This window comes from Drosophila miranda, chromosome XR (genome assembly GCF_003369915.1).
Source record: "Drosophila miranda strain MSH22 chromosome XR, D.miranda_PacBio2.1, whole genome shotgun sequence".
NCBI lineage: Eukaryota > Metazoa > Arthropoda > Insecta > Diptera > Drosophilidae > Drosophila > Drosophila miranda.
The window spans coordinates 11,692,184-11,710,899 of NC_046674.1; the positions used below are offsets into that span (position 1 = coordinate 11,692,184).

Consider the following 18,716-nt stretch of genomic DNA (forward strand, 5'->3'; position numbering starts at 1 on the left):
TCCTCGCTGGCCGCTAATTAAATAATCCACCAAAAAGTCAAGCAATGCGCCAGGAAAAACTTTTCCACCCCCCTCCACCCCCTCACCCCTTCCCTTGTTTTCCACTAATCTATGCAAAGTTGGCCGGACACACACACCCAAAAAAAAAACTATTATGGAATTTCATTGAAAGTTAAAGTCAGAAAGTCGCGCAGGAAAAAATCCTAACGAAGGGCGCCAAAGAGAGGCGAAACTTTCCCTCCGGCTGTAACGAGTCAAAGTTTCAGTTCTGCTGATGAACTGCAGGACTGCAGGACAGAAGGACTGTGGGGCTGTGGGGTGTGGGGCTGTACCGGAACAAGGTCTGGTCACACATGTGGATGCGGCGGCAGGAGGGGGAGGGCCATCTCTACCTACGTGGAAACCTGTCTGTTTAAGCCGCTTAGAGAAGGACGCTTTCTTTTTTTTCTTTTTTCTGTTTTTTAAGGGTATATGCCACTTGTGCGTATGCGTAATATTTGTGAATATTATTCTCAATTTTTGTTTACTGCTTTCGTAATCAGAAATTTACATATTTGGGCCACTAAAATTAATTATAATGCAGCCGTCTGCAAAAAGGGAGAGCGAAAGGGAGGGGGAGGGCTTACCAGGGCTGGAGAGCCACGTACAAATATTTACCAAAATAAAACACAAAAAGAAAAGCTTGTTGCGGTTTCTTGTGGGGTTTCGGGGGGGGGGCCAGTGCAGCCCTGGCATGAGAGAGAGCGAGAGAGAGCGACAGATAAAGTCATGAATACAAAATGTGCCGCAGCTTTTGGTTTTGCGGCTCAGTTGGCAGTTCTTTTGGCCACACCCCCACACCCCCAACACTCCCCCACACACACACACACACACATATACTCACACATGGCAAAACTCATTTCATGGGTCAAGAGCTACAATCATCTGAACTATAGAAAGCGACAGAGAGGATAGAGGAGAGATAGAGAGAAACTGGGCAAAAATTGATTATGGTGGCAGCAACACTGCAATGCCCCCTGCCCCCTGCTCCCCCCCACACAGAGCATCCGCATGGGATCCACACGGCCGTGGCCAAGCAACTATCATCAAAATCCTATTAGTTGGATCTCTACCGTGCCGTGCCTGGACCTGTGCCTGTGCCTGTGCCCGGCTTTGTCCTTGTCCAGTTGCCTGCATTTTGTCAGCGTTTATTTGGCAAATTAATTCCCCAAAAGGTAAGCCAAACTTGCGATTTGAAACAATCAGCGACCCCCCTCGGCCCCCTCGGCGCCGTCCCCCCCACCACACACGCAACTTCCGAGTCCTTTTGTCCTTTTTCTGTCCAGCTGCAGCTGTTGTTTGCCCCCAACGGCCACAGGAGAGAGTCCAGGGCAGACAAAGGGGGGTTCGCAGGGGCTAAGGCTGGTCCCCCCCTCGAAAGGGCTGGCGACTACGCTACTGAGAAGAAAGCAAAGCAAAGGACGGACACACACACACAGCCACACACATACTCAATTTGTGACAATTCCTTTTTGCGGATTAATATTTGCTCTGTCTCTGGTCCCAGGTCCCCGGTCCCCCGGTCCCCTGCCCTCTCACCGGTTGCGCCTTTATTTGTCTCGCTGCCCTTTTCCTGTTTCCTGCCCTTTTTCCCCCCCGCACTTCATGCAAATTAGCTTGGAGAATTTTTTGGGCAACTCTGGGGAAGCCCCAAAGAATCTCTCTCGCTTTCTCTCGCTCTCTCTTCGAGATAATTATTTGTGATGTTGTGCTCATTGTTTTAGGACTTAATTATGCTGCAGGAGCGGCCCCTGTCGGCCCCCCTATCCCCCCCTGGCTACCTCTGGCCGCCCCTGTCCGTCTTTGTCCGCCCCTGTCCGCCTCTGTCCGCTCCTGTCCGCCTCAGTCCGCCTCAGTCCGCCTCAGTCCGCCCCAGTCCGCCCCTGGTCGCCCCTGGTCGTCCCTATCCCCCCCTGGCCACCTCTGGCCGCCCCTGTCCGCCTCTGTCCGTCTTTGTCCGCCCCTGTCCGCCCCTGACCGCCCCTGACCGCCCCTGACCGCCCCTGACCGCCCCTGTCCGCCCCTGTCCGCCCCTGTCCGCCCCTGGCCGCCCTTGGCCGCCCCTGGCCGCCTCTGTCCGCCCTTGTCCGCCCCTGTCCGCTCCACTGGTCAAATGATTTGGCGGATAAGCCAAATGGGTTTACTTTCATATTTTGAAGCTCTGCCCCTCCCCCTCCCCAAAGGGACGCCACCTGAAGGGGGGAGAGAAATCGCATTTAATTTGATTTCTCCTTCAATGGGGCTTTCGGTGTTTCGGACTTTCGGAATCCATCAATGCAATAACTTAATTTATGAAATGAGCGCAATAAATCAGTTTCTTTGGCCAAGAACTTCACTTAGTTGATTGCCCCTTAAAAAACGCACGAGACACGAGGCACGAGGCATGGGGCAATGAAAAATTGCTGACTTCTTGCAAGGAGTTTCCCCACTTTTCCAGGGGGTGGGGGGGCACACACAACTGACAGCTATCCTGATATATGGGGGCCATAGAGACTTGTTTCTTGTTCGTTTCTTGTTTCTCCTTCGGACCTAAGACCTCCGTTGACGGACAGTAATTCCCTTTGCAGAGGGACGGGGACGGGCGGGACGGCAGACTTCCACCTGCGGTGTCCAGATGTTTGTCCACGCGATGTTGCAACAACCAGCCGGTCGGCCAAGTGTCAACATTCGTTTCGTTTCCCCACACAGCGATCCGATACGATACGATACGATACGATACGATGCAAGCGATCGATCGATGACGAAACGCCAGTGGAAACTGTGGAAACTGTGGAAACTGTGGAAACTGCCGCAGCAAGTGCTCAACAACTATCGTACTACTGTTCTCTTGGCAGCCAGCAGATTGGCCAACAAGCCAGCAGGCCAGCAAGCCAACAGGCCAACAACTGCAGACGCTATGGCTATGGCTATGGCTATAGCTATGGCTATGGCTATGGCTATGGCTATGGCTATGGCTATGGCTATGGCTATGGGATTGCGAAATATTCGCAAGCCACTCAAATCAAGTTTCGTTTGAACGAAAGCCGCGCTCAAAATATGGAAATCGAAATCGAAATTGGGCTTTTCATTCAGTTCATTTTCAGTTTTCATTTGCAGTCCGCTGGAGCTGGTCGACATTGGGCCTCAGGCACTGGACACAGGCGGTTCCTCGAATCTTGAACGCGTAAACGATGAGTGTGCCCTCGGAACGTGGATGGTCTTGGCTGGTGGCTGGGCTGGGCTTGGCCTTGGCCGTTTCCCTGGTTCGAGGAGACGATGGGTTTCTCACAGAGCCGCGTAAGTGTAGAAACCAGAGACCCTACTCTAGGGTCCCTGTGCCCCGGAGATCCCGGCCCCTGGCCAACAAAATATTGCACCACTAAACCGGATCTCTGTTTCTCTGGCTTTTCGCCGTGTCTCCTTAAACCGAATATCGAACCGCAGCAGATTTCATAAAAGAGTGTAGGATAGCCGATAGGAACTTTGTCAACTGCTCGACCCAGAGCATCCAGCAGCTCTTCGACAAGCTCAACGACGGTGAGTAGCCCAGCCAGGTGTCTGTAGATCTCCATCTCCATCGCCATTTGGATACTCTTCGCAGGCATACCCGGCCTCACGAGCATCAAGAGCTTCGATCCGTTCCACCTGAACCGCATCCGGATCTCGCAGGGCAACAGCAACGCGATCAATCTCAAAGTGGAGCTGGCGAATGTCAAGATCGTGGGCTTTGGCCACACCCATGTCCTGGAGAGCCAGTAAGTCACCAGCCAGTAAGCCACCAGCATTGGGGACACCCGATTAACCCTCTTCAATCCCTTCAGGGTCTTCAAGAAGGACTACAGCTGGAAGACCACATTCACGCTGCCGGTGATGAAGCTCAAGGGCGACTACAGCCTGTTCGGGCGCATTCTGCTCATCCCCCTCAATGGGCGGGGCCAGGTGTTCCTCGACGCCGACAACATGACGGTGACGATGCACACCAAGACGCGACTGTACTCGAAGGGGGGCTTCACCTTCTACAACGTGACCAACTGCCGCGTGGACTTCAAGATGGATGGCCTCCGGTCGTACTTCTCCAATCTGTTCAACGGCAACAAGCAGTTGGGTGAGTGCGATCCGTTCCGTGCCCCCGTGCCCCCGTGCCCCCGTGCCCCCGTGCCCCCGTGCCCCCTCTTGATATGTTGCCGTTTTCTTTGCCGCAGAGGACAGCACCAACAAGTTCTTCAACGACAACTGGCGCATGCTGGCCGATGCCCTCTACACGGTGATCACCCAGACCATCGAGGACATTCTGCTGGACGTCCTCAAGAAGATATTCCACTACATTCCAGCCAACTTCTTTGTGAGCGACATTCCAACGCCCGAGCAGCTCTACGGGAAGGCCAAGCCGAAGCCCAAATGAACGACTGGGGATCTGGGAGCGGTGGAGGGAGTGGAGGGAGTGGCAGTGGGAGTGGGAAAATCGGGAAAGGTAAATCTTTAGTCGAGTCAATAATAAAGTGTGCGACAAAAAACAGCTCAGGAGAACCCTTTAACGTACCAGCAGCAATCAGGGATACACACACACACACTGCTGTCCTTCGCTCCTGCTCTCCTCCTGAAGGCATTAGTGTCCTTCAACTGTTGCCTTAGTGGCCGCATAGAAGTCCCAGACACTGTCCGGCCCCGACCGGAGCGCTGAAATATATCAGGATGGACGTCAGCAGAAGCTAGTCAATGCAGCCCCCTCAGACGTCCCGTGCAACATACGACTGCATTTTACAAATAGAGCCATAAACAAAGGGGATTGGGGATTGGGGGGATGGTGGGTAACCGCACATATGCCAAAGTCAAAACCGGAACCGGAAACGCGACCAGAAATAAAGGCGGAGCCGCGTGTTCAAATTAATTGCCGCAAACAGACCCCAGACCCCAAATTAATTTACATTTTTTATGCAGGTTTTCCAGTCCCTTTTTTTTTGTTGTATGCCCTGTAGAAGCAGGGTATATGGGTTTTCCTGTGCGGAAGAGGGTAGGTCTTTGGTCGAGTCCATGGCTGGAGATTGGAGCCAAATGTGGGGTGTGGCGCCTCACAAGCCATCAGATATAATCCGAATCGATTCGAGGGTATCTTTCAGTCGAAATCGTCCCGCAGAGCCCTCGCACTCCTTTGGTTTGGGGCATCATTGGCTTTTTGAAGCCTGCCAATAATTTGTTGCAACTTCTGTTGTTGTTGTTGCTGCTGCTGTTGCAGATGCCACAATTAAAACGTTTGGCGCAGCGGCCCAGCCATTACAAATGCCAAACAATTAGTTTAAATTTAATGCGCAATGCGTTTTCGGCCTTTTAGTTGCAACATTCTGCGGTTTGTGGCGGCCCCTCCCCTCAGCTCCGCCTCTTTTTCTCGCAAGCGACAAATCTCGTGCGTGATTGCAATAAATTCGCCGCGTTCTGGGCCAAAAGACAGCCCCGAAAATGCAGTCGAAGCACCCAAGGTAAACAGACAATAGCACGGAGCAGCAGGCGGGGTGGGGACAGAGGTGGATCCCCAGCAGACAATGGGAGAGCAGGAAAAACCAAAAGACAAACACAAAAGGAAAAACTATCCCCGGAGCGGGGGGCAGCGAGGCAGGGCATTGCGGAAACAGTCCCCGAAAGTATTTCAATATTCCCAGCCAATGTTGTTCAATATTTGCTGTGGCTGTGCCTGTGCCTGTGCCTCTGCCCCAGCCAGTGCCACATATGCATGCCCCGCCAAGCCCCCCACTCGACGGGGGGCCCACGTGCTTTGTGTTGGCTGGGCCTCGGGTCCCGCCTAAAAGTATGCTGCGACTTTTAAAGCCCCCCACCCCAAAGGCGCGCCTTTAATTTACACCTTTTTTTTTGAAGAGTGTTTCCAAACGTTTCGGCACACTGCTTGGGGGTTTTCCAGCCGCTTGGATTCATAACATATTTTTGACAATTTTTTTAAAGAGGGCCTAACTGGGCTAAAAGTGGCTGGAAGGGTCTAAAAGGGGCTGAAAGAGGTTTAAATAGGCTAAAATAATAAGCATTACGATTTCTGGTCTAAATAGTCTCAAATCTGGATCAAAAATGGTTCAAAATCGATTCAAATTGTTGTCCAATTAAACGCTACCAAAATTCGATATTTTGTATAATATTTACTGATGAATTTTGAACATTTTGGACCTAGGAAAAGGTAAAACATTCCTATTTATAGCAACTTATAGACCTCCAGTCCCCCATGTATGCCCTTTCAACGAGTATGAGCCACGATTCAAGGCCGCTTTGGGTGTTTAGAAGCCACTGCTATCGCATCTGTGGCCCCCCTTGAGGTTTATTCGGGGGCGAAAAAGTTCGTCAACAAAGTGCAACGAACAGTGGGCTCCTGGCCTTTCGGGCCGCACTTGACTAATGGCCCAATTAGATGCCATAAATTAAATATTTAATTATAATGTCCAGTGCCGTTGGCCAATTAATTAATACATAATTTCAAATTAAATGCTGTCACTGCACGAGGGTTAATTCAGGAGAGCATCGAGAGCATGGAGAGCATCCTGCAGAGCAGGGAAAAATGTGTCCCACTGGAGTGCCAGGAGTGCCAGGAGTGCATGAACTTTAAAGCCCGAATAATACGAATTTATGGCCAAATAATTGCAATCTCATTAGGACACTCGGCCGGCAAACCGAAACACGGACATGACACGGACACCGAACGGTCCGAGCGGTCCGAGTGGTCCGAGAGGTCCGAGCGGGCCAATTTGCCGTGTGTTAAAATAAATATTCGCATTTTGTGAAATATTTAACAATAATTGAGCGTAAAATAATCGCCCAGCACCGCCCTCGATGGAGATAAAGCCCCCCTCTGCAGCCACATTCAACGACATGCATCCCGGGGTCCGGGTCCGGCTCTGACTCTGGCTCCGGCCGGAGTGCGTTAATTGCAGTTGCCGTTGCACAGGACACGGATTGCGGCGACAGCGACAATTGTAATTAAATAGACACCACAAATGCATCCCCTGCCCCCTGCCCCCCGGCCCCCGGACAGCTGTGGAGCCCATGGCATCTGTGGTGCATTCAATGGAAATTCCCAGATAAAGATATTATTTCGGGGGGAATACATTCGATTAGGGGATATAGATACCATATTATTGGATGCATCGCGAACCACTAGGAATTTAGAAATCTGTTGAATTTGGAACCCATTCAGATCCCATATAGAATTAGGAGGAAATATATAACTAATCGAGTAATTGAGGAATATTTTAGAGTTTTTTCCAAGGCGGACAAACCCTCGAGGGATGCATGAAACTTGTTTTTAGAAATGCCAGACTTTCCCTTAGAACTCCCAAATATTCACTTTCCATCCGATTCCGCCCACTGTGCCCTGGAGGCTGTTCATTTATTGGAAATTATTGAGTTGTTGGCATTAATTTTAGCACACACATAGGTGGAAAATAGTGGAGCCCATTGGGGCTGCGGTTCGCTGGCAATTTTCGAGCGTTTAATGAGCTCTTCCACGTTAATGGGAATCTCGTAAAAATAAACAACATTTCGGGCCCGAGCCCCAGGGCCATTAGGCGGAATTTTCGGTCATTGTCATTGGATGAATTGGACCTATCATCGCTCCCCCCTCGAAGCCCACCGCCCCCCCGTCGAGAGCTCCATCAATATTCAGCCAGTTTTCCGGCTTATTTGCACAAATTTTGTTGACACACACAGACAGAGAGGCAGAGAGAGGAGGATCTGCCCAATCGGGAAGGGAACAAACAATCAGGGAATGGCAGGAGCTTAGCAGACTTCCGCAGGAGGGGGGAGGAGCAGCAGCCAGAGGCAGTGGCAACGCTTTACAAGATTTTATTTACACCTTCTGCGAAAATGTTTACACTTCAACAGACAGCGGCAATAAGCGAGGAGTCCGCTCCAGGACCAGGACCAGGACCTCCCCCCAGCCCGAAATGAGCAATATGTAAACCTCCAGGACGCCAAAGGCAGGGCCCCCCAAACAATTGAAAGTGGATTTCCACCTGGGAACAAAAAAAAAATGAAACGACTCAAACGGCAAGGAGCCACCAGCACGAAGCCTCGCATAAAAAGAATCCCCTTAGCCGCTTGAAAAAAATACGGAAAATGCCAACGGGGCCTGCATAATGCGAGGAACTAGAACTAGGAGAGGGGAGGGGAGGGGGCTAGGGGATGGAGGGAGTGCCTTGTCATAGCGTAAATTTATGTAAAAATTTGTAGCAATTGCAATAAGTTGGTCGACAAGGAGGACGCCGCTGACGACGCCGCCGGCGGCGAGCAGGAACAAATAAATTCTTTCGATTCTAGTCAGTTTTTTTATGCGGATAGAGGGGGGGGGGGGGGGGGGGGGGGGGGGGGGGGGGCTGGCAGGCCCCACCTCTGGGCTTCCATTGGGGTATAACTTTATTTTAAATGCATTAAAACTTTAGCAAAAACTGATTACCAAATGCCTGCCTCGCCCGATTATTTGCCAAGCCCTTCATGATGTCTGAGCCGAGAGCCCGGCACAGAGCCAATAATGTACAAGACAAAGATGCCAAAAGACTGTGAAAATTAACTCTCAGCTGGCAAAATGCTTCAAAGTGCAAATATTGGGCTCGGTCTGGGGCCCTTTGACTGGCGTCGCACCCCCCCGCCAAGAGAAAGGAGGTCCGAAGATGGGGATACCCTAGACGGTTGTTCCAGCATTCCCCCGGGGGATTCTTGGTGCATCCTTCATACCCCTTGAAAGAGTATTAAAAGCCTGAGATTTCATCTGTTACTCGCTGTCGTCGACTGTTATTTTTGGCAATCTGTTTGTTTGCCGATTGTCTGTCTGTCAGTTATGCCGGGTCCCCCCCCCCCCCCCCCCCCCCCCCCCCCCCCCTCCATGTCCACGGCCTGATTTAATAAGAATTCATTTCTTTTCGGCTGGGCCCGCCCTTTTCCTTCGTTGCAATTAACATAATTTTTGTAAGTGGATTTTCATAGTTGAACAAACTCCGGCTTCGGCTTCAGCTACGGCTACGGCTCCGACTCCGGCTCGCGGCATTTGCGAAAACTTTAAATTTCAATTCACTCAAGCTCGCGAAAAACAAAAAAAAAAGAGAAGAGAAGAGAGGGGGGAGTGGGAGTGGGAGAGAAACTTTTGGCAAAGCCATTGAACCCGACAATCAAGACTCGGAGCCATCCATCTATCCGTCCGTCCGTCCATCCGTCCGATATGGCGACCGGAGAGACTTCAAATATAGTTTAACACCCTTTCGCCTTTCTTTTTGGCCTGGCCCCGTGCGGGGCCACCATTTGCATTCCAATTGAAGTTTGATTTCGACTGCAGATCGGAGACGGAGCGAATGCAAATTTTTTGGGGGGGGTCGGGGGATTGCTAACCCAAAGAACCGCCGCTTTCGGGGTTAAGGTCTTGCCAGAATCTTCAATTGAAATGTAGAAAGCGTCGTCGCCAGCGCCAGAGACAGCAACAGCGCTGGGAAGAAGACCTGTGATATAATCTAGGGGGCAGTTCAACGAACCCTGCCCCACCCGCCCACTCGCCCCATCATAACTGGGAGTGGTGGTCTATCATCCATAACTGGGCCGTGAATCCATAACCCAACCCACAGTCGGGAGTCGACGGCTCATCAATATTCTTCCTTCCCTTGGGTTCGATTTGCATATATCTAACCCAATTTCTAGGTTTTCTTCGAGCTCTTCGGAGTCTTCGGACTGCCGCGAGTCGTTTTATTATCTCACATAATTTATTTGCCGGTTATTCCAGCAGCAGAACTATTTAAATGCAATTTGGAAACGGATTTTGGCCCGGGTCTATCGGGTTTTATGCGAGCACCTGATTGGAATCGAAGAGTGCCAAAGAGTGGCCCAATCCCCATCCCCAATCCCCAATCAATCTGCGACAATGTGACAATAATAATTGATAACCTTATAGCCGAAAAAAACGCGACAACTCGATTGCATTTCATTTACAGAAGCAGGCAACAGGCAACAGGCAATGGAATAAATTCAATAAAAGTCACTCAAATGTCGATAATTGAATGCGTATACAACAGAAGAAACAGAAACAGAAACAGAACGGAACGAAACGTACAAAAATTAACATTTTTATATAACAAATTTAATTTCGGACAATTCAAGCGAAACGATAATTGCATAAATTTACAGCCAGCCCCCGCGACCATCCGTCCCCCCCGTGGACGGAAGGACACTGCGAAAGATGGAACAACAGACACATAAACGGGTGGACGGGATGGACATCCATATCCATTATTCAAAGTAACACTCGGAGACCCGAGACACGGCTGAAGCAATTACGATCAGGCCCCGGTCCCGGCCCCGGCTTCGGTCCCGAAATGATATAGGGGTAGCTCTGTGCAGGGAGCGCTCCTCAAAGGAGCCGCCAGCCTCTAAGTTATTGCACTTTTCTACGCGAGATTTATCGCCCTCGCAACGAGGCCGGGCCTTAGATATATAGATGGGGTAAAAAACCAAGTATTTGGATACCGGAATGACTCATGGAGTGCCGCTGTCAACGACTCTCAAACGCGGGAGCGATGTGCAGTGCATCCTTAATTACAGGCGGGGTTTGGGGGCGGGAGGGGGGTTCCCTGTCTCTATCTCTTAGATATCTACAAGTTTTTGTGCCAAGTTCCGTAGGCTCTGGTTACGTGGCTATTCGGGATCTGCTTATGAATATGAGACCTGACTATTGCCGACTCTCGCCGTCTGACATGTGTGTGGGTGCATGTTCTTGGGGCAGAGGGGCATGGGGGGTGCGGGGTGGTGTCTCCACTCGAGCAGTTCCTACCTAAATCATTGTCGTCTGTTGCTCATCAGGTGCACCTCCGCCCCTCCTCTGGTGCCATTATCATCGTCATCAATTGCGCTGCCTCCGCCGACGGCTGCCTGCAGACAGCTTGTCACCGTCGTCGTCGTCGTCGTCGTTGGGCAAACATGCGAATTTCGCAGTCGAGCAGGCAAACACGTGACGATGGAGAGAAGCCTCTGGGATGGGATGGGATGCGCACCGGAGTGGAGGGGGGGGGAATGGGGAGCAGCACAAGGCGACAATGACGACGTCAATCGTGCGACAAAAGGCATTTTGCATACTAAACTACAGACAGTCTGGGGTTCTGGGGTTCTCGTGTCTTTATTGGGGGAAGCTCTCTCTCCCTCTCTCTCTGTCTCTCTCTCTTTTCAGCCTAGGCTGAACCTCTTGAGATTGTCGAATCCCTTGGACTTGTCGATGCGCCCATAGATGGTGGTCCGCGAGAGCATCTCGTTCTTGGGCCTGAGGATGAGGACGACCAGCTTGAAGTTCGCCTCGGGCAGGAAGCTGGGCAGCGTCTCCTCGTCCACCCTGTAGCCGCGGAGGCTGTAGGTGCCGCTCCGGACGGGGCACTCCTTGAAGAAGCTGCCGTGCTTGAGCAGGTCATCGTAGAGGAGCCGCACCAGGGGATCCGAGCTGCGCTGCTTCATCATCTTGCAGAAGTTCACGGTTCGGTTGATCAGCGTCGAGTAGTTGCCCGTGTCCGTCTCCAGGGCCACGTTGATCTGCAGCTGGACGTCCGGGAGGTCCGCGTGTGTGGTCACGTCCACGCTGATCCTCGAGTCGCCCGAGTCGTTGTGCAGCTGCACGTTCAGGTCCACGATTTTGCCGTTGGCCTCGCACTCCACGCCCGTGAGGATCACCTTGAAAGAACGCTGCGTGGGTGGAGGGGGGGCATTTAGTCGGTGCTGCAGAGTGTTTCCTCATCCCCCCGCACGGCCAGGGAAACTCACCCAGGCGCCCGTCATGGGGCCAAGCACCAAGAGCAGCAGCACCGGGGAGAACCAGCACCAGCACCAGCCTCGGTTGAGCGTGGGCACCACACGCATCTTGTTTCAATTTACCCACTGGGGGGACACTGGGACACTTTTGCAATTAGTTGCCACTTATATATTCCAACAATTGGCCGATTAGTCAGGCCTCAATGGAGGGCAAAGCGGTGCGGGCATTAGCCAGCCCCCAAATCGATCCAATCGGTGGCCACGGGGAATTAGGTCAACTAAATGGAGGTGGATATGGACTTTGGAAAAGCACTGAGGCCTGCCCGATCGATATCGAAATTACTTGGACCATTAGCAGCCTGGATGGGCTATAAAAGGCGGCCCAGCCGCTGAGAAGAGCCAGTGAAGTCCACGAGCTGGTCCATCATGTTACCGAAGACTCTAGTTGTGGTGCAAGTCCTGCTGGCCATCTGCCACGGCTCCCTGGCCGAGGTGAGTGTTCGGTTTGGGTAGTCAAACCAGTTCTAATCCCCCTCCCCTCCACGTACCATTCCAGAAAATGATGCGGCCCAAATTCAAGGAGATCAAGATCTGGAGCGACGAGAAGTTCGTCAGCCACAAGGTGGTGTACGACAACAGCGATCCGCACCTGAACTTCTCGATGGAGGTGCACCAGGAACTGAAGGACGTCGACATCCACCTGGAGGTGCGGATCACCAACAAGGTGGACTCCCACTACACGACCACCCTGGTGACCACCCTCAACGTGTGCCGCATCTTGGGCTTCGCGAACCAGTCGCCCGTGGGCCGGTTCGTGCACGGCTTCATCCGGGAGTTCGGCCACATCATCGACAGCTGCCCCATCGCCAAGGTGAGTGCCGCATCCACAGAGAGTCCCCGTCTCACGGCCACGTTCCAGGGCCGGTACAAGCTGCATCGCAAACTGCCCCCCCACTCACTCCGCACTCGTCACTTACAGGGCGCGTACTTCATCAACAAGTTCTGGTGGCCCGAGGACCCGACCACCGCCATGCTGCCGGAGCTCGAGTTCGACATCATCTGGCAGGCCCATCTGCTGGACGCCGCCAAGAAGCGCACTCTCATAATGGACGATCACTTCGCCGGGGAGTTCAACGTCCAGGATGTGAACAACCTCAAGCCTGGCATATTCGCCATGCTGCCCAAGACCGTCTAGGAGCGCCGCCTCCTCAATGGTGATCCCCCGCCGCCGCCCCCTTCCCGGGATCGTGTCTCATGTCTCAATGGTATTTTTCGTGTTTTTTTTTTCTCTCTCTCTCTCTCCCTCTCACTCACTTTCATGTTAGCCGCAGCAAAAGCAAATAAAATTGTTTACCAACAACAAGAGCAGGTCTCCTAAAAGTATCGCCCGGGGGGGGGGGGGGGGGGGGAGGGGGGGCCTGGTGGGGGCGTGGTGGTGTTCCCCTAAAATCTGTCTATCCATCAGTGTCATCTTCTATTAGATTTGTCATATTTTTGGGCATTTGAAACGTTCGTTCGGCGTGACACTCGACATTTGCATGGTTTTTGGCGCCGCATCCACAAATTGAATTAAAATGGAGCGCCATCCCGGGTGCCCCGAGCCCCGATGAAAACAAAAGGCCCACAAAAGGTCCAAATATCATCGAATTATTATTCAATATATTCGCAATGAAATGTTTGCCAATTGTGTGTTTGTGTCCGTCGTGTTTATTGTGATCCGGCGTTGACGGTGGACAGTTTTTAAAAACGCTTTTGGCCATTTGAAGGTGGCCCCAGCTCTCGGGGGCTCTCAGGGGGGCTCTCGGGTGTTTTATGATTTATGGGTGGGGACTGGGGACTGGCTTTTGGATTCACTGAGGAAGCAATAAAGCGACTGTAACAATGCCAACGGAATGCTAACAAGTTGCCACTGATTGCCAATCACAATTTCAATTTCAATTACCGCGCATAATGGGCCTCGAAAAGGGGCAACGGAATACAAGCAGCACAAATCTCTCGACAAATCTGCAAGCCCCCTTGCCCGCCCCCTGAACCCCACAACGAGGACCACAAAGGGAAATAGGGGGGTGGGAGGGGGTAAAAAAAAAAAGGTGCAAAAAGGTGAATTTCATTGTGCTAAGCCCTCGAAAATGCCCCGATCCGATCCGATCCACACACACAATGCATTTGTTTTCACTTTGTTGAACTTGGGGAAAACTTTTTCAACGGCCAAGAAAAAGTTGAGGGGTCAAGCCAACGGCCATTTAAGCTCCATTAGACAGGCACACAAAGCCACACCCCTCCGCACCCCCCGCCCCACAAGACATTGGCCAGCTGCTCTCCACCCACCCACACCCCCCACGGAGGCACCCAAAAGGGTTCTTCCGATTGCAGTAAATCTTGAAAAATTGCCATTCAATGCAAACATTTTGAAAACATTCATCAATAAGTTGGCTACGACTTGGGAGCCACCACCCCCCGACCCACCACCACCCCCCCGCCCCCCCAGGCAATGAACATTTCTCTAATGTGGCGTTAAGGTCCCTGCAACGACAGGCAGATTTCTCCCGGTGGAAGGACCACTTGGCAGCCTCACACATATGCCACATGCCACAGGCCAGCCAGCCAGCCAGCACGACTTGCATCCCAGCCAGCCAGCCAGCCAGCCAGCCAGTCAAATCTGTCCATTTGGCTAATAAATCCTTGAGCAGCTTATTGAGCAACGTCTGCGCATAAATATTATGGCTGCCAACTGGTCGTGGACGGGTCCGCAGTGGAGCTCCGCAAGGACGCGGACCTATTCACTTGAATACATCCCTCCGTCTGTGCAGCCCTCCCCCCTCTGGCATTAAAGCTCGCCTGGCCACCCCTCGAACGTGTTAAATAAAACTCTATCCAAGGAACGTATACCCTTGGAGCACCCGGAGTCCCACTGCTTTCGCCAGAGGTTTGTTTTCCACAAATAAAATGTGGCCAAATCGGAGGGGACTCCTGCTCCTACCCCCCGAAAGGAGTGTCCCAGGATTTGACGGGCATTCATCCAGGACTCCGGCTCTGGGTGCTCTTCCCGCTCTGGCTCTGGAATTCTTGAGCTGACATTGGATTTTGGTTGACTGTCGTGTTGGTATGCCTGCGTCCAGGACACACTCCTCGCACCTCCTCCTAGTATGCCTGCAGCTGTTGTTGTTGTTGTTGTTGTTGATTTCTTAAGTCCACTCGCTGCACTAAAAGGATATGCAAATTGTTTGAATAGCAAAGGACATGCTAAACAATCTCAGAGCCTCGAGCTCCAAACGGGTGGGTGGGGGGTGGTGCTGGGTGCTGGGGGGGGGTAAACAAAACATATATTTGATTCTTTTCTCTTATTCTTTTTGTTGGTTTTCTTTTGGTCATTGCATGCCATTCGTTGTTGCGCATTAAGTTGTAGCTACAAGGATACAGGACATTCAGGACATTCAGGACGCTCACATATCCCCTCGGCCGCAGAGGAAATTTTCGTTTTATTTCGTTGTATTTCACACTCCCTGGGTATAAATCACAGAGCCTCATGTTATTCGGCAGAACATTCGAAGAGACCCCCCCCACTACCAGGGACTGGTGTCTCCCCCTGCCATCTCCTCCCCCTGCTGTGGGTTTATTGAATTAGTTGATTATGGGCCAGGGACAGGGACAGAGACAGGGACCAGGGACCAGGACATTTTGGGGCTATAAATCTCCTGTTTTGCAGGCTTACTCAACACGGCTCCAATCTCATTTAAATCTCGAAACAAGGCCAATTCCGTGTTGCGGTGCAGTGGTACAGGTATCCGGGACATCGGGCTTAGGCCCGGCACAAGTCTCAAAGGTTAACCTCATCGAGGCCGTTGCCTGCTCTCGATTCTAATAACTGTCTCCGCGAGCAGGGAACTCCCTCCTTCCCTCTTTACCCGTGTTCCTGGGGTTGGAGGAGCAATCAAGGGGGAATAAAGAGTACCGAAACTAGGGGAAGATACTCGTCAGAGGTTGAGTGCTCTTTTTTCCCTATTTAGAGGTGGCAAAGAGGTCTGCAAGGTCTGTCAACAATCAGGGATCTCAGCTCCTTTTGGTGGCTCGAGGCCGCAGTCTCCTCCTCAGTGGCTTTGTAGCAGGCAAATCTGATCCGAAATTGGTTCCACGGACGAGCTCTTCCGTCGAGCAATTAACGGACACAAAGCCATCAATTTGCCATGGAATACTATGGCAACTGTGGCTCCGACTAAATCCCTTAACCCTAATCTTGAATCGATTCGCAGTGGCACGAGGCGGCGCTCCACTCCAGCTATTCATATCCGTTTTTTCTTCGATTCCCCACACAATGGGGCCAAATGCGAAATCATTTTCCTTTTTTCCATTTTCTCTTTCAGGGGGAGCACCAGGGGGGGGGGGGGAGGCGGACGAGGACGAGGACGAGCAAGATGATGAAGTGCCGTCGCCAAACCGCATCTTTTATACATTTATACACACAGAATTTGTATACGTATCGCAGATACTCGTGCAAGTACCCCCCTCCCCAGTCCCCTCCCCAGTCCCCTCCCCTTCGGCAGCTGCATATTTATGCACAGTTCAAAGATCAAAATGAATATTTTATTTGATTTGATTCCTGGCTGCGGCTCACTGGCTCACTGCCACTCTCTTTTGGCTACAAGGAAAGCATTTTTAAGCGCTCAATCCCGGGCACAATAAACTCCTGGGAGAGGGCCAATTGTCTGCCAGCCCAGGATTGAGGATAGAGGATTGATGATTGAGGATTGCGGGGTTGCGGGGATGCGGGGATGCCACATCTGTGCTCCCGACTGATTGAATGCGAACTATGTAAATGTGCGTGGGGGCGCCCCGCGATGGAGCTGGAGATGGAGATGGAGATGTGTTTAAGCGCTGATAAAGTGCCCCAAAGAGCCAAAGAGCCAGTGCCGGCAGGGCTTATCGGATGATGCGCCGGAAGGCACCCAGGGAACCCGCACCACAAATCCCCCAAGCGGACAAGACTTAAAGGACACTTCTCTTTAAAGGCATCTTGGGCTTTATTTATGTATTAGCTTCCGCCCCCTCGCTGGCCGAGGACTCCTCCCGCCACCGCCTAGCCGCTGAGCTGCCTGATCAGCCTGCGCTGCCGCTCGTACAGGTGCAGCATGCGGCGCCTCCTGCGCTCCTGGCGCTGCCTCCTCAGCTGGCGACGACGACGAATGAAGGCGCGTCTGCGACGCCTGGCCGCTGCCGAGCCCGAGCTCGAGCCCGAGGATCCCGAGGAGGAGGACGACGCCGTGGTCGTGTCCGAGGTCGAGGAGGCCACGGTGGTGGTGGTGGCGGTGGAGGGAGCGACTGTTGTGGTGGCAGTGGACGTCGCGGCGGTGGTGGCCGAGGAGGAGGTGGTGGTGGTTGCCGAGGAGGAGGTGGTGGTGGTGCTGCTGGTGGAGGCCACGGTGGTGGTGGTGCCTGTGGCACCGCCCTCCCGGGCCAGCAGGAAGCAGCCGAGGACCGCGAGCAGGAGAACGAATGAGAAGCGCATGGTGAGGTGCTGTGTCTGATCTGGCGATCTGTGGCGGCTTTTATACCAGATCTTGCCCAGAAGAAGGCCCCCACTCCGAGAATTCTCTCCGATTCAATCGGCAAACACCACGGTTGACCCTCGGAGGTGTTTGCGCAGCTTCTCGATTGACATTGGTCTCGGTACACACAACAAGTAGTTCTTTTAGTGGCTCACGAGTGGGTCGCGTGTGGGATTAGTGGTCTGTTGGGGCTGAACCCATTCTGAGGGGCTCTAGGCGGGCAAATACTTCCTGCAACGTGGATCGGTGGGTGGATCGAGGGATGGGTGCATGGATTTACACTGACAGATTTTCGAGGGTGGTGCCGATCGGTACGGCAACAGACCGACTAGACGCTTCAAGGGGAAATAGTCAAGGACGAGAAGGACGAGTCTTTCAGGCTATTGTAATGCTCCAATCACTATCCAACGTTTCTAAAGGCAATTGTCAAACGCAAGGTGATCTGCTATCCCCCACAGAACCCGTGACTATGCCTCTCCTGGAGATGTACTGTGGATGGTCCCGATCTTCAAGGGAACCACCGGTACAACTACAGGATGTGGAATTCCCAAACGGGCTCTATGCACAGTACAGTCTCTGCCCTCCCTTCAGTGAATAATCAACCGAATCCCTTAGATCGGGGATCAGGGATCGGGGATCGGGGATCGGGGATCGGTGGGTCCCAGCCCCAGTCCCAGTCCCAGTCCCAGTCCCAGAGATGGATTTTGGATGTAAAGGAGGGCGCATCGGAATACATTTTCAAAATACTCGTATATTCAATTTTTTTCATATTTCAGCGGTGCTTAAAGGTAAGTGTTTCAAGAGTGGGCGATCTCTCGGATGCGTCTCCGAGCTGCCGCTTATCCTTGGAGCTGGTTGATCACGCGGCGCTGGCTCTGGATGCGGTTGCGGAGCCTCTGGGTCCGGCGCTGCCTCTGGCGCTCGCGGCGCTGGCGCTGACGGGCCAGACGACGACGTCTGCGGCGCCTGGCCGCTGCCGAGCCCGACGATCCCGAGGTGGAGGAGGCTGTCGTCGTGTCCGAGGTCGAGGAGGCCACGGTGGTGGTGGTGGCGGTGGAGGGAGCGACTGTTGTGGTGGCAGTGGACGTCGCGGCGGTGGTGGCCGAGGAGGAGGTGGTGGTGGTTGCCGAGGAGGAGGTGGTGGTGGTGCTGCTGGTGGAGGCCACGGTGGTGGTGGTGCCTGTGGCACCGCCCTCCCGGGCCAGCAGGAAGCAGCCGAGGACCGCGAGCAGGAGAACGAATGAGAAGCGCATGGTGAGGTGCTGTGCTTGATTCTGGCCCCGCGTGGGGCTTTTATAGCGGCAGTCGTCTGCGTTGCGCTTCGTAATTGTTGTAATCAAGCGATAGTTCCACTGTTTTAATATTGGATTTCGGCAATGTGTGCACAGCTTG

General features: G+C 52.8%; 5 protein-coding genes across 5 annotated transcripts; 2 read left to right on the forward strand and 3 right to left on the reverse strand.

The window, feature by feature from the left end:
* Positions 1–3,209: 3,209 nt before the first annotated feature.
* LOC108165356 (circadian clock-controlled protein) lies at positions 3,210–4,500 on the forward strand. The gene is made up of 5 exons (XM_017301390.2): positions 3,210–3,315; positions 3,463–3,555; positions 3,620–3,773; positions 3,840–4,123; positions 4,221–4,500. The coding sequence occupies exons 1-5, from the start codon at positions 3,210–3,212 to the stop codon at positions 4,418–4,420; spliced, it is 837 nt and encodes a 278-aa protein (XP_017156879.1). The 3' UTR covers positions 4,421–4,500.
* Positions 4,501–11,150: 6,650 nt separating this feature from the next.
* LOC108165355 lies at positions 11,151–11,904 on the reverse strand. The gene is made up of 2 exons (XM_017301389.2): positions 11,794–11,904; positions 11,151–11,715 (listed from the first exon to the last, which is right to left on the reverse strand). The coding sequence occupies exons 1-2, from the start codon at positions 11,887–11,889 to the stop codon at positions 11,209–11,211; spliced, it is 603 nt and encodes a 200-aa protein (XP_017156878.1). The 5' UTR covers positions 11,890–11,904; the 3' UTR covers positions 11,151–11,208.
* Positions 11,905–12,194: 290 nt separating this feature from the next.
* Positions 12,195–13,133, forward strand: LOC108150868. The gene is made up of 3 exons (XM_017279171.2): positions 12,195–12,273; positions 12,338–12,652; positions 12,761–13,133. Exons 1-3 carry the CDS (start codon positions 12,208–12,210, stop codon positions 12,974–12,976), a joined length of 597 nt encoding a protein of 198 aa, XP_017134660.1. The 5' UTR covers positions 12,195–12,207; the 3' UTR covers positions 12,977–13,133.
* A 3,722-nt stretch (positions 13,134–16,855) lies between these two features.
* Positions 16,856–17,284, reverse strand: LOC108165354 (protein new-glue 2-like). The gene has a single exon (XM_033386625.1). The coding sequence runs from the start codon at positions 17,282–17,284 to the stop codon at positions 16,856–16,858; it is 429 nt and encodes a 142-aa protein (XP_033242516.1).
* Positions 17,285–18,105: 821 nt separating this feature from the next.
* Positions 18,106–18,577, reverse strand: LOC108150930 (protein new-glue 1-like). Its single transcript, XM_017279260.1, has one exon. It carries the CDS (start codon positions 18,575–18,577, stop codon positions 18,164–18,166), a length of 414 nt encoding a protein of 137 aa, XP_017134749.1. The 3' UTR covers positions 18,106–18,163.
* Positions 18,578–18,716: the final 139 nt, after the last annotated feature.

Excerpts from the sequence above, each read along its gene's own strand:
- LOC108165356 (XM_017301390.2), top strand. The coding sequence starts at position 3,210 with ATGAGTGTGCCCTCGGAACGTGGATGGTCTTGGCTGGTGGCTGGGCTG. Across the intron at positions 3,316-3,462 it reads TGGGTTTCTCACAGAGCCGC|CAGATTTCATAAAAGAGTGT; the intron begins GTAAGTGTAGAA and ends ATCGAACCGCAG. Across the intron at positions 3,774-3,839 it reads ACCCATGTCCTGGAGAGCCA|GGTCTTCAAGAAGGACTACA; the intron begins GTAAGTCACCAG and ends CAATCCCTTCAG.
- LOC108165355 (XM_017301389.2), bottom strand. The coding sequence starts at position 11,889 with ATGCGTGTGGTGCCCACGCTCAACCGAGGCTGGTGCTGGTGCTGGTTC. Across the intron at positions 11,716-11,793 it reads GCCCCATGACGGGCGCCTGG|CGTTCTTTCAAGGTGATCCT; the intron begins GTGAGTTTCCCT and ends CCACCCACGCAG.
- LOC108150868 (XM_017279171.2), top strand. The coding sequence starts at position 12,208 with ATGTTACCGAAGACTCTAGTTGTGGTGCAAGTCCTGCTGGCCATCTGC. Across the intron at positions 12,274-12,337 it reads GCCACGGCTCCCTGGCCGAG|AAAATGATGCGGCCCAAATT; the intron begins GTGAGTGTTCGG and ends GTACCATTCCAG. Across the intron at positions 12,653-12,760 it reads ACAGCTGCCCCATCGCCAAG|GGCGCGTACTTCATCAACAA; the intron begins GTGAGTGCCGCA and ends CGTCACTTACAG.
- LOC108165354 (XM_033386625.1), bottom strand. The coding sequence starts at position 17,284 with ATGCGCTTCTCATTCGTTCTCCTGCTCGCGGTCCTCGGCTGCTTCCTG.
- LOC108150930 (XM_017279260.1), bottom strand. The coding sequence starts at position 18,577 with ATGCGCTTCTCATTCGTTCTCCTGCTCGCGGTCCTCGGCTGCTTCCTG.